This window comes from Actinia tenebrosa, unplaced genomic scaffold, assembly GCF_029948245.1.
Source record: "Actinia tenebrosa isolate PJP-AT-01 unplaced genomic scaffold, QUT_ActTen_1.0 PGA_scaffold5__44_contigs__length_20552954, whole genome shotgun sequence".
Classification (NCBI taxonomy): Eukaryota; Metazoa; Cnidaria; class Anthozoa; order Actiniaria; family Actiniidae; genus Actinia; species Actinia tenebrosa.
The window spans coordinates 19,452,861-19,467,317 of NW_028292582.1; the positions used below are offsets into that span (position 1 = coordinate 19,452,861).

General features: G+C 35.8%; 1 protein-coding gene and 1 non-coding gene across 2 annotated transcripts; one reads left to right on the forward strand and one right to left on the reverse strand.

Moving 5' to 3' along the window:
* Positions 1-7,507: 7,507 nt before the first annotated feature.
* Positions 7,508-14,000, reverse strand: LOC116298997 (threonylcarbamoyl-AMP synthase). Its single transcript, XM_031707600.2, has 5 exons — positions 13,709-14,000; positions 12,469-12,676; positions 11,552-11,786; positions 10,242-10,378; positions 7,508-8,823 (listed from the first exon to the last, which is right to left on the reverse strand). Exons 1-5 carry the CDS (start codon positions 13,740-13,742, stop codon positions 8,757-8,759), a joined length of 681 nt encoding a protein of 226 aa, XP_031563460.2. The 5' UTR covers positions 13,743-14,000; the 3' UTR covers positions 7,508-8,756.
* A 372-nt stretch (positions 14,001-14,372) lies between these two features.
* Trnak-cuu (transfer RNA lysine (anticodon CUU)) lies at positions 14,373-14,445 on the forward strand. Its single transcript has one exon. It is a non-coding gene; the product is annotated as a tRNA-Lys (tRNA).
* Positions 14,446-14,457: the final 12 nt, after the last annotated feature.

Genomic DNA, 14,457 nt, shown 5'->3' on the forward strand with positions numbered 1-14,457 from the left:
TCGCTTTCAGTTAAGCTATATTTTGGAAGAGGCATAAAAGGTACGACTCTTGCATTGCTTTGGTGTTTTTTGCCCATTTTCTTTACATTTATTCCATAAAAAATCAGACTTAAAACTGCAACAGCGATTTCCGGACTTATAGTTGTGGCACCACAAAGAAGACTCTCGTTTAAGGTGTGGTGGAGACGTTCGTTGCACTCAGTGCCTTGTCCCGGTGGAAGTCCTGATAAACATCCCTTACGTATATGTATTTTTAAATTTTCCAGTTCTTGTAGAGTTTTAGTTTGAGTGTTACAGTTCAAAAGTTCTCTCCATCTAATAAGGAAATTGTTTAGATTTTGTTCAATAACATCAGGTTGCGGCGTTTGCTGATTGCGAAGGTGTCCACAATCTCCGTCGTTGCGAAATATTAACCCAAAATCTTTAGATATTTGTCTCGATGTTTCAGTACCTTTTGGAAAAGTTTTCACGACTCTCTGTACAGCATGAAACAAATCCAACTTGACGACCACGCCCGGAAAGACTGATTCATATTGTTTTCTCACTTTACAACAATCATCGACGATAACCGTTTCAAGCCCTTCTCTCATAACACTCTTTAAATATTGTAATAAATCTTTAATTTCCTCAAACGCCGTTGATCTTGTAAGCCGCCAGCCTACGATTTGGCGATTCTCGTTCATCACTATGTATAAGTTTTCAAATTGCCGAATAAACCTGTTGTCACTAGCTCTTGAAGCCCCGATATATTTACTAATTCTAAAAGTATGGTCGCATGTAATAATTTTACTAACTTGTGCGCATTTTTCCATTTCCCTTTTATAATTCGGTTCTTTGTCATTAAAGTCAGCTAAGAATATTTCCATAATTTTGTCGTTACTTGGAAACGAAAACAGAATATTGCTGTAAAACCCTTCAAAATCATTCTGATCCGAATCATTTCCACAATGATTGTGAAAGAGAGAATAACGTTCCATTTTTTCACAGTACTCTTTAAAATTTGTTGCAGCAATCCCAGCGGAGATTTGTAGAAAATTGACTCCTTGAATGATCTGGGTTTCGATGAAGTCAACTAACACCTTTGTGCAAGCAGATTTATAAAACATCTCAATAGGAAAACATCCAACTCCATACAATTTTGGTATACAGCGTAAAATATCCATACTAGCAGATAGATATTTGTGATGGTTTCCTCCTTGTTTGCAAATGTACACTCTTTGAATTAATAAAATGTTACCTCTCAAATCATATACATATATTTGAAGTCAATTAAAGGACAACAACAGCAACAAACTTGTGTTAATTAACAGGATAATTTGGTCAACTACGTACTACTACTACTGAGAACCACTATAGAAGCCTAAGTTCAAGATTCAGACATACTGACATCATCATCTGAATCTCGTACACATAATCTTCATCATAACCTGTATCACTATAACTGAACGAAGTTAAAAATTGTAGATCCATCAGTGATTTAATCTCTAAAATGGCACTCTTGGAGAATATCTTCTCCTCTTTACCATTTTCGGCCATTTCACAATATCCCCTTTTTAATTCCTGATATCCCAGTGTAATAGAGTGAAGAGAAGTGACCTTCTGGTGTACAATTTTGGGGTTATTTAATAAAATGAAAGCGTTTTAATTATGTCGTCTGTGATCGATTTAATGTACTTTAATTTAGATAGCATTTAAAATGCTAGTTTTATCGCAACGGGCATCCTTTTTATCCACACTTACTTTACAGTATTCTCTGTAAGAAAGAATGACTTGGTTTAAGGCTCACTTTTGAATCAAAAGTGATCGGAATTTAGTTGTAAATATACATTGTGAAAAGCCGCGAATTTTGAAGGGTTGCGCGTATGACGTCACTTTCTTTGAATCACTAAACGTTGAACACAATCGCTTAATGGCGGACTCAAACGGTCAAACTTTACAGGCTAAATGCAACATCTTCCCAGTCTCGAATCGAAAAAGAATTAGGACAGTAAACTAAATTACATATTTATATATATATCCAGGGATGGTGTAGTTTTCGTAAGACTAGCACTTTAAAGAAAGGTGGAAGAGCTAATTAGAGGAATTAATGGGATCAGGGCCATCAAATATTAAACCTAGTGCAAAGGAAGGCTAGGACTTGACATTAACATTAACATTTGGGTTGCAACCCCCAAAACCCACGTCTAGATCCGCCACTGAGTTTTTTGATTGGTTAACCCCCCAAAACGCAAGGCATTATGGGGGTGTGAAATGGGAGAATTAGGGATTTCCGACAAAGTGGAATTTGAACCAAATAAGGTATTCCTTTGGCTTCATACAACCAAACCGTTTATAATAGGTTTTGACGTTTGTCCGTCGTAGGAAGAAGCAAGGCCAAAAGGTTGGTCCCGGGTCAGTTTATTGTTAAAAGGTGGCTACTTATGACTTGTTTGATATGATAGAGTGAGTCTTCCGCATAAGGTACTGATCAAAGAAGACAATGACCAACTGCTTCTTTATAAGGTATTAGGTGTGTAAAGCTATCCAATAACAATCATGATATATTTGCTCAACCAATAAAAAAAATTGTTTTACTAACTACAGTTTGGTTGATAACAAAAAAATAATGATTGGCAGGTTTCTGAATCTTAATTTTATGCATGATATATTTGCAGTGAATACACATGATAACAGTGAATACACATGATCACAGTGAACACACATGATTGCAGTGAATACACATGATTACAGTGAATACACATGATTACAGTGAATACACATGATGGTAGTGAACACACATGATCACAGTGAACACACATGATTACAGTGAATACACATGATCACAGTGAACACACATGATCACAGTGAACACACATGATAACAGTGAATACACATGATCACAGTGAACACACATGATTGCAGTGAATACACATGATTACAGTGAATACACATGATTACAGTGAATACACATGATGGTAGTGAACACACATGATCACAGTGAACACACATGATTACAGTGAATACACATGATCACAGTGAACACACATGATCACAGTGAACACACATGATCACAGTGAATACACATGATAACAGTGAATACACATGATAACAGTGAATACACATGATCACAGTGAATACACATGATCACAGTGAATACACTTGATAACAGTGAATACACATGATTGCAGTGAATACACATGAATACACATGATAACAGTGAATACACATGATTGCAGTGAATACACATGAACACACATGATTACAGTGAATACACATGAATACAGTGAATACACATGATAACAGTGAATACACATGATCACAGTGAACACACATGATTGCAGTGAATACACATGATTACAGTGAACACACTTGATAACAGTGAATACACATGATTGCAGTGAATACACATGAATACACGTGATTACAGTGAATACACATGATCACAGTGAACACACATGAATACAGTGAATACACTTGATAACAGTGAATACACATGATTGCAGTGATTACAGTGAATACACATGATCACAGTGAATACACATGATAACAGTGAATACACATTAATACAGTGAATACACATGATTGCAGTGAATACACATGATAACAGTGAATACACTTGATAACAGTGAATACACTTGATAACAGTGAATACACATGATTGCAGTGAATACACATGAATACACGTGATTACAGTGAATACACATGATCACAGTGAACACACATGAATACAGTGAATACACTTGATAACAGTGAATACACATGATTGCAGTGATTACAGTGAATACACATGATCACAGTGAATACACATGATAACAGTGAATACACATTAATACAGTGAATACACATGATTGCAGTGAATACACATGAATACACATGATAACAGTGAATACACATGATTGCAGTGAATACACATGAACACACATGATTACAGTGAATACACATGAATACAGTGAATACACATGAATACAGTGAATACACATGATTGCAGTGAACACACATGATTGCAGTGAACACACATGATGACAGTGAATACACATGATCACAGTGAATACACATGAATACAGTGAATACACATTAATACAGTGAATACACATGAATACACGTGATTACAGTGAATACACATGATTACAGTGAATACACATGATGACAGTGAACACACATTAATACAGTGAACACACATGATTGCAGTGAATACACATGATTACAGTGAATACACATGATTACAGTAAATACACATGATGGTAGTGAACACACATGATCACAGTGAACACACATGATTACAGTGAATACACATGATCACAGTGAACACACATGATCACTGTGAATACACATGATCACAGTGAACACACATGATTGCAGTGAATACACATGAATACAGTGAATACACTTGATAACAGTGAATACACATGATTGCAGTGATTACAGTGAATACACATGATTACAGTGAATACACATGATCACAGTGAACACACATGATCACAGTGAATACACATGATCACAGTGAACACACATGATTGCAGTGAATACACATGATTGCAGTGAATACACATGAATACACGTGATTACAGTGAATACACGTGATCATAGTGAACACACATGAATACAGTGAATACACTTGATAACAGTGAATACACATGATTGCAGTGATTACAGTGAATACACATGATCACAGTGAATACACATGATAACAGTGAATACACATGATAACAGTGAATACACATGATTGCAGTGAATACACATGAACACACATGATCACAGTGAACACACCTGATTACAGTGAATACACATGATTGCAGTGAACACACATGAATACAGTGAATACACATGATGACAGTGAACACACATGATCACAGTGAATACACATTAATACAGTGAATACACATCAATACAGTGAATACACATGAATACACGTGATTACAGTGAATACACATGATTACAGTGAATACACATGATGACAGTGAACACACATTAATACAGTGAACACACATGATTGCAGTGAATACACATGATTACAGTGAATACACATGATTACAGTGAATACACATGATGGTAGTGAACACACATGATCACAGTGAACACACATGATTACAGTGAATACACATGATCACAGTGAACACACATGATCACAGTGAACACACATGATCACAGTGAACACACATGATAACAGTGAATACACATGATCACAGTGAATACACATGATAACAGTGAATACACATGATGACAGTGAACACACATGATCACAGTGAATACACATGATAACAGTGAATACACATGATTACAGTGAATACACATGATGGTAGTGAACACACATGATCACAGTGAATACACGTGATTACAGTGAATACACATGATTACAGTGAATACACATGAATACAGTGAATACACATGAATACAGTGAATACACATGAATACAGTGAATACACATGAATACAGTGAATACACATGAATACAGTGAATACACATGAATACAGTGAATACACATGAATATAGTGAATACACATGAATACAGTGAATACACATGATTGCAGTGAATACACATGAATACACATGAATACACATGAATACAGTGAATACACATGAATACAGTGAATACACATGAATACAGTGATATAAGTAACATTATAAGTATATCCTATATCGTGTATGTATACAGTGTAGAACCATGCATAATAGTGCCATTACATGGGGTCTTACATGAAGTACTGACCAGTATTTTTAATATTTAAATTTTAAAATGCTAATTTTATATGATTAATAATCTAGATTTTATTAGAATAATTCAAAACAGTGCATTAATTATGCCAGTTTTGCTATTTTGTTATTTTTATATGACACCGTTCCCGCAATGAAAAGTCTTAATATTTTTACACAAATGAATATGATATATCCTGCATGCTCATTGGTCACAATTTACCTCTTGTGCTGTTATATTCATCTACAGGTGAATATAATGAGGTGAATATAACGTGCACACGCTAGTTTGTCAGTTAGTGCTGTTTGCAGAGATATATAGAATTTGAACAACAAAATTAAAAAGCCTTCTCCCTCCTATTATTTATTAAATTCACTTGTGTTCAAAATACTAAAACAATAATTATTCACCTCAGGGTCAGTGAATATCGGGGAATAGTTACCGAGGTGCAAGCTTTTGAGCATTATTCTCCGATACTCACCAAGCCTAAGATGAATGATTGTTAAATATTCATGTGATAATGAAAACTCCAAAATAATCTATTAGATTACATTAATAAATAATTGAAAAACGTTTAAGTATTTCAACATTTTAAATTAATTATTTATATAATTTATAGGGTAAATATATCTAAAAAAATAATAGAATATGAATTTATATATTTTGATTTATCAATATTTTATTTTACTGATTCTAATATGTGATAAAAATAATCTATTAATATTTCAAATGTCAGATGAATAAAGATAAAAGAAAGATTTCTGCCTTTGTTGTTGTGGAAGTGAATTTCATTAGCTAACAGAAGACATCACATAATATGAAAATACTCAACCATAAAATCATTGTTGAGTTAAAACATTCACCATTTTCCATAAGTTGCAAGCACACCATTTGTCTCGATTTGATGCAAGGCATGGCTGCCTTTGAAGATGGCGCAGGGAGCTGTGAAGGGGACTATTAAGTATATATTCAGTGTTTAACTTCATGGACAAAAGTATACACCAAATTCAAAAATCATTGTCGAGTACCAGTATATTTTTGTTTGCATGAAATTGTTTTAAATTGCTAGCCTATTGAGGTGGCTCACTTCTCACGATGACTGTATGTATACCCCCTCCCCTTAGGTCACTGCTAATTTAAACAAAAGAAAACAATAGAATTAGCATAAAATAGCACTATTTAGTGATATTTATGTTACACACTTTTAGTGTTTGCATTCTAGTGCATTATTATTTGAGTCATTATCACGGCTGGTGCTGCACAATAGGACACAGGGGTCCCCTTCCAGTTACATTGCACCATGAATTTCCAAAAATCTTTAAATCCTCATACCCATCCCACAGTTCATAACTTAGTAAAGGCTTGACACGGAGGGTGGTCACTGCCAGCCTAAGAGAAGGTTTCTTCAAGTCCTCAGTGGTTGATTTATGCCCCTCCCCTGCAAGGAGAGGTGGTTTCTGAGAGGAAGAGTGGATGGGCAGGATCTCAATTTTATATGGCATAGTCATCCAAGTGACAAGGTCTAAATAGTTATAGATGTTATTAAAACAAAATACAGCACCTTCTGCTCAGTTACTACGGTTTTCCATATTCTGCAAACTCAGACATTTTAACGGCTTGTCATGAAATTGGTTTTTTACTACAGCCAGTCAAGAATATAAAAGGTACCAACTGATTATCTTTGAGTGACGGCAGCAAAAAAAAACAAATTTCAGCATGCAGCTTGCAACTAACGAGTTTACAAAATATCGAAAACTACAGTAATTTAGGGCCCTGGGTGTTGAAGTAGGGTGATGATGTACTGAACATGTGACACAGGAGAAATGAAAATCAGTATAAAAATAAACAGTTTACTGGTATTTGTATGGGAAATGTGCTGGGATAGACCTTTATACTTGGGCATAATGTTTTCCAATATTTCAGACCAAGCTTTGTGAGTGTCATTTCCTTGAGAATAAGATTACCTCTTTGAGTTGTATCCATATTCATGTCATATCCATATTCTTCTCATGTGCAACAATTAAAGAAAGAAATGATACTCTAGAGAATGGCATACGTTTTGAAATGGTAACACATTACACCCAAGATATAAAATTATATATATATATATTATATAAACAAAAAAAACATTACACACAAAATGGTCATTGATCCTCTGAGGGCTTGCTAGAAATTGTAAAACTTACATAATTTTTTTTGAATGGTTACATGAGCATAAACATAATAATAAATAAAAATTACATTATAATTATTATATTGGTACTATTGTATATCTAGACATGGGATCATGCATATTGTTGTACTTCAGGAGAAGAAAGAAGAAAAGAAAGAAAAGAAGAAAGAAAAGAAGGAAGAGAACAATATATTTTTCTTGCGTAGCCTTGAAATCAAAGGGTTAATCAAAGGTTTATATTGTCATGGAAGTATACATGTTGCCGTGTGTAAAAGTTGGATTGCCAAGTGCAATGAAACAAACTATATCTGCTGCCTGTACATACATGAGGCTTTTTTGAGTTTGAAAAGCAAAAAAGCATCCTGATCTAGCTTGGGTACCAACAACACCAATAAGGAGTAATAAATAAATAAGGTTGTTTGCACTCCCAGAGGAGGGGTGGGGGTACTCCCATATGTGGACTATACAGGGATGATCCGCTGAACAGGGTATGGTTTTTCAAGCTTCTTATCATAAACAGGGTATGCAATTTCACTCAAGTTCCAAGTTCTTCCTGAGTTTCCTGTCATATTCAGGGATTCTACTTTCGTATTGACCAAAACTGGTTATTATGGTTGTAAAAAAAACGATACGCGAGATGACATGATAATTGGAACAGGAACTCAGTGCAATTAATTATACCTTTTGTCATAAACAGAGTCTACAAATTTGAGTATTTTTGTCATAAACAGGGTACCCCTTTCAGAATCCCAGCGGAACACCCCTACCCAAATCCTAGCGGGGTACCCCCTGGGTTTGTACTGAAGCTAGGGCAGGATGCATCATGTACACTATCTCAGGAAAGGCCTACAACTATATACTGCAGTTGTTTCTGATGTTTCGCTGACAAAGATTTATGTTTCATCGCTATTGCTATCTATCATCAGCATTGATGAGTCCATATTTGACTTCCAGTATACTCAAGGTACGTTGATAGGCACTACAAAGTAAAAAGATTCCCAATTTTAATAAAAACACAGAGTTTTACATCTAGGTGATCTTGCTCACACACTTCTGGTTACTTTTAACCAATCAGAAGCATTTTTGTTGCTTTGCCAAAAGTTTCATGATGAATTTCAAAATGGAGTCGTATTTTCAAGTTAACCTTTTTAAAATACGTCCTGAAATATAACTTTCCATTTAAAAATCCTATGTTACATGTACCAGAAAAGCTTCCCCTTGTCCTATCAGCAATTGAAATTAATAAAATAAAGCATAAATACAATAAAAGTAAGCAAAACTTGGTGTTGTGATATTAGGCCCCATCCACATGTATCCGGAAATTTTTGTATCCGCAAATTTTTTTTATGGATACAGGTTGTGTCCACATGGTCCTCAAATTTTTGTGACCATATCCACAAATTCTACGAAAACGGACACGTGGGACGGTGAAAATGATTCGAATACGCTGCATGTGGATGCAAACATTTTTGTATCTGCAAAAAAATTTGGCGGATACAAACATTTCTGGATACGTGTGGACGGGGCCTTAGTCACCAGCTGCCATTTTGGTTACTGTGAGATATTATGAAATAGGAGACTGGGTATCAGGAACTGTTCAATAAAATTGACAAATAATTTTTTGCACGCTTCGAGGCGAGATCACCTGGATAAGTATGTGGTTAGAGTGAAGTCATTAAACCCGTGAAATAGAAGTCAGAAAAATACACTTTTAAATTAGTAGACCCTAATTCCATTGTTTTCTTTTGTGTCTATTTGACTAGTATTACACATTGACTAATATATTTTATCTCACAGGTTAAATGCCTTCACTCTAAAATACATATATACTATTAGTATAATTTTAGACTTGAGTATAGAGCGAGTTTCCACTAGTTTAATTCTCTACCGAACTACAATAAAAGTCGATATCTTTAGATGTGTTGTTCTCTTCCTTGCCACAAGGGTTTTTTCTGGGTTTTCCAGTTTTCCTTGCTCCATAAAATCAATGTGAGTTGTTGAGTCAGTTGTGTGTTTTAAATAGTGAATGGGAATTACTTGTGCTGAAGCCGTGAGAGCGCTTGCCTCTCACCAATTGATGTGACTGGAGTTCAAGTCCTGCAGTATCAGTGTCATATGTGAGTAGAGTTGTTTGTTGGTTCTCTCCTGTGCTTTGAGGGTTTTTTCTCAAGGTTCTCTGGTTTTCCTCCCTCTACGAAAATCAACCCCTTAATTCCAGTGCCACAGGTTTGTTAGCCACTGGCTATTACAGTAAGTGCTAGACACTCATAGAAACAAGGGCAGAATGTACGAAGTAATGTGTATGTGGGGCAAGCTTCATTGAAGAGTTTGTTACTGGGAGTGATTGTACTATATATGATATATGGTTTTTTATTGTCAATTTTACAAGAAACATACCTTCCGTCTCTGATGATGGAGAACTCTTCAGGTACAGAAAGGTTAATTACAGTAGATCCTTGTCGACAAGCTTGTGATTGGCCAAGCAATCCCCCATCTACAATCAAGTTCAGCTTAGGCCAAAGAGTCTTGAACTCCTACAAGAAATAACAAAACATTTTTACCCTCAATGTTTTCATTTCTACTTGCCAATCAAAAAAAAAAAAAAAAAGGTAAAGGGAATTGATTTTACATTGAAACTGCAGGGAGAGCAGAGAGTCTAATAATATTCTCCTGAGCCATGAGCTGGTGTATTAAGTGTTGCAAAGCGTGCCCCTTACCACTTCGGACTATCAGTGCTCCTTATTACGGGTACTTACAGTCAAACCATCTCAAGCATGAACATGTAGAGGTCAATAATGACTTTATTTTTGGATTCTTGATTGCATTATTCGATTTGAACATTTATTATTGAAACAAAGTCTTCAAAGCCTAGCATATACGAAATCCAAGCATATATGCAGCTGAAATGCAAGAACAACTTTTTGTTCAAGGAATATGTAATATCAATGACTTACCTTCTGTTTGCGCTATAAACAAGAGCCTACGAGCCAAGTTAATCGAATTTTCAAGCTATTCTTTATTTTTCAAATATTGAAGACTTCATTTCTATAATGAATGTTCAGATCGAATAATGAAATCAAGAATCCAAAAATAAAGTCATTAATGACCTCTACATGTTCATGCTTGAGGTGGTTTGACTGTAAAGCTACAGCTACACAATCTGAGAGAGAAGTCCAAACAGACGGGGAGTTCCTGAGCATTGAACCATGGACCTTTACCTATGAAGGCCGCATACTAACCAACTGAGCTACAGTGTGTGCCTGCTCCTAAGTTTTACGATACAGACACACTATACCAGGACCACTTGAACAAAATTTAAGATAAAAAACTATAGACAATAAGGAGAGAGCAAAATCAGTATCATGACGTAAGCCAATCAAAATCTCTTATTCCCACAGTTTTTGATAACAGCTAGCTAAGTTTTTCTTAGATATATATTATGAGATCTAGGCTTTGTTGCTTGCTCCTGATTGGTTCAAATTTGACTAGAGTTTGATTCCTTTGTTTTTACTCTATGCTGTGATTGGTTAACTTTCTTTAAGCAGTCCTGGTTAGTGTGTTTTCACGTAAGACTATTTCATGTGCCAAAGACAATATTTTTCGAGGTTTTGCATTTATGGCTGTCACAAGAACAGGTGAAAAATCAATGACACCTTTTTAATCTAATGTTGAAACCTCAAAAATAGGAACCATTGTTTTTACTGTACCTCGATTTTCAAGCTACTCATTCCAGCACTCTTATTGGCGCTTGTCAAAGCAATCGGCTCCTTACAAGCTTTAGCAAGTTGCTGAACAAACTTATGATTTGGGATTCTTATTCCTACGAGCTTTGTCCCTGAATTTAAACCTGGATTGAGTTCCTTTGTCCTTTCAAAGACCAGTGTAACAGGTCCTGGCAAGAGGTCATGTAAAATCTCGTCATAGACAGTAACCTTACCCCACCTGAAAGAAATGTAACCAACATAATTTGTTTAAACGATGTGTAGTTCCAGAAAATGTCCATACCCCCACCACGAAGAGAATTTGTAAGTGTACCCCCTACTCCCAGGAACTTCCAATTTTCTTCCATACAAACTCTTATTTTGTTCTTTCTCTGACCCCCCTCCCCTCCAGAATTTCCAATTTCCTCCGTGAGTGGGGTATGGATATTTTCTTGAACTACACAATATAAAACAGCTACAGCTGACAAGATTATCAATAGGCTAGAATAGATTCACAGCAAGCACAAGAGTAATGTGACATTTTTAAATGATAAGAGATTTCATTTCCCAAAGGAGAAATTTTTTAAGGCAATTTGGAAACTGAAAATGTTATTTTAAAATAAAATAAAAAATACACAAAATCAGTATGATTGGTAATAAGTTAGCCTTATTAATGAAGAAGAAAAAATTATTAGAACTTTTTTTGTTAACCAGGGATCGCAACAATGTAGAACCATTTCAAATCAAAAACTATGCCATTCAAAAATATCCCAAGATCACTTTAATTGCCCTAACAAGGGCTCTCAAAGTATTGGAACATCCTTGTACAACCCAAAAAACTGAGTGACCCTGAAACAGACTTGACATCCATGTAATGACAGATAGACAGTCAGACAAACAAACAGACAGTTAAATGGGCATACTTTTTGACATCTTCAACATCACCAACACAAATAGCAATGGGCTTTTCTTGGTGTCTTTCCTTGATTTCATATAACTGCTTGACAGCAGTGGTGGACTGTGCAAGTGCGGCAATACCATATATGGTATCTGTGGGTATTGCTATGACGTGTCCTAGCTTCAGTGACTTGACAGCCTCTTCTATCAATTTTGACATGTGATTCTCACTCTCTGAAAAGAAGAAAAATGTGAAAACAAATGACATAAAACCTGGGTGTAAAAAGTCAGAGCACTCATTTCTCACAACTGGGGTCTCGGGTTTGATTCCTCGAACCAGCATCACGTGAGTAGAATAGTCTCCTTTACAGTTCTCGGCATCTCAGGGGTACTCTTGCCTATTTAGGGTAGGGATCTGTCGCTAAGCCCTCTGAACCCTGACCCTATTCCAGAGTAAAATAGCTGAAATTCATACCCTGTTCCAGAGCAAGATCGCTTAAAACCATACCCTTTTCTGGTATTTTGAAAATAGATACGTTGTTCAAGAGAGGAGAGAGCGTGATTTCATATACCCTGCCCAGAGCAAGCGCAATCTCATATACCGTGTTCCAGAGTAGAATTGCTGAAAACCATACCCTGTTTGTAGGCACGTACCTGTATAGCGAATATAGGGGAGTACCCCCCTGGGGATACATGTGAATAATAGTTCAAGGTATTAAAAAAGATCTCTATCATTGCAAGGTCACTGTTCGTCTTGCTTAGATGCAAAGGCACAGCTACCTTTCAAGATGGCGCAGGGAACTGTGAAAGGGACTATTGGTTAGGTCCCTCCTTTGATTCAAGGTTTTTTTTTCTGATTTCACAGCTTTCCTCCCAATGTTGTGAATAAAAGTCCGAACGAAATAAGAATTTAACATTTTTTAGAATACTCCTTTTTACAGTTCCATTCAGTGACCACGAATAATAGTTCCTAGCCGAGGCTGGAGTTACTGCGCATGATAAACTGCTGTAGTTTTGTTATGCGTGGAAACTCCAGCCTCGGCTAGGAACTATTATTCGTGGTCACTGAATGGAACTGTAAGAAGGAGTATTCATTCGACACTCTTTTCTTAACCTTTTTCATAGGCTTTAATTCGAATGAATGAACCTTTATTTATACAGGGTAGCCCTTTCAGTTATATAAAATAACTGTTATCAATAGGAGCCCTCAAGCTGTAAAAGATGATGACCAAACCCTTAGATTCACTTGAATCTTTTGCTACTTACCGTTTTCTTGAAGTCTAACTACTTGATATTTCATGATTGTCGTCTTAACAGGACAGGTAAGATTAAGTTTCTACTATCAAAAGTGTTTGATGTGGATGTTTAACAAATAAAAAAACGTAGATTTATCCCAATAAATTTAAAAACTTAGACTAAACTTCTTATTTCAACTGATAATAAGACTTTAGTGCATGTTATTGCTAAGTAAGATACTCTAATTGTAAGCTAAGTGCGTAGGAATACAGCTCTATTGCGTTGTGGTTGCATCATAAACTACACGTGACGGACATCTTGGATTTTATGAAACCACAGGTAGCCCAACCTTATGCTTCTGTAAATTTATAAATAATCATTATAATTGAATATTAGATCTTAAATGTTATGGCAAGGATTCGTTTCTATTTTTTTCTTTTCAAGAATGCCTCTTGTTATAACCACATTTATTAGCTATGTTATGAAATATACAATTGACAATATTTAGGTGATGTGCCCAGAGACAAAGGTCAAGACCAAGACGAAGAGGGTCTACTACCTAGCAAGATGGTTTAAGTTGTCCTACCAAATAAATGGGCCAATCACAGTGTTATTCTTGAAAGGTGGTTGTCGGATTAAAACACCTCCAGGAATTTCTATTGTTCAATATTTTTACCCTACTCCACTAACTCCTGCCCGGCTAGCTCAGTCGGTAGAGCATGGGACTCTTAATCTCAGGGTCGTGGGTTCGAGCCCCACGTTGGGCGGTAAACTTTTTC

Bases quoted from the DNA above. Each gene is read 5' to 3' on its own strand.
- LOC116298997 (XM_031707600.2), bottom strand. From the start codon at position 13,742: ATGAAATATCAAGTAGTTAGACTTCAAGAAAACG. The intron at 11,787-12,468 runs GTATGCCCATTT...CATTTCTTTCAG, and splicing joins GATGTTGAAGATGTCAAAAA to GTGGGGTAAGGTTACTGTCT. The intron at 8,824-10,241 runs GTATGTTTCTTG...TTTACTTTGTAG, and splicing joins TCCATCATCAGAGACGGAAG to TGCCTATCAACGTACCTTGA.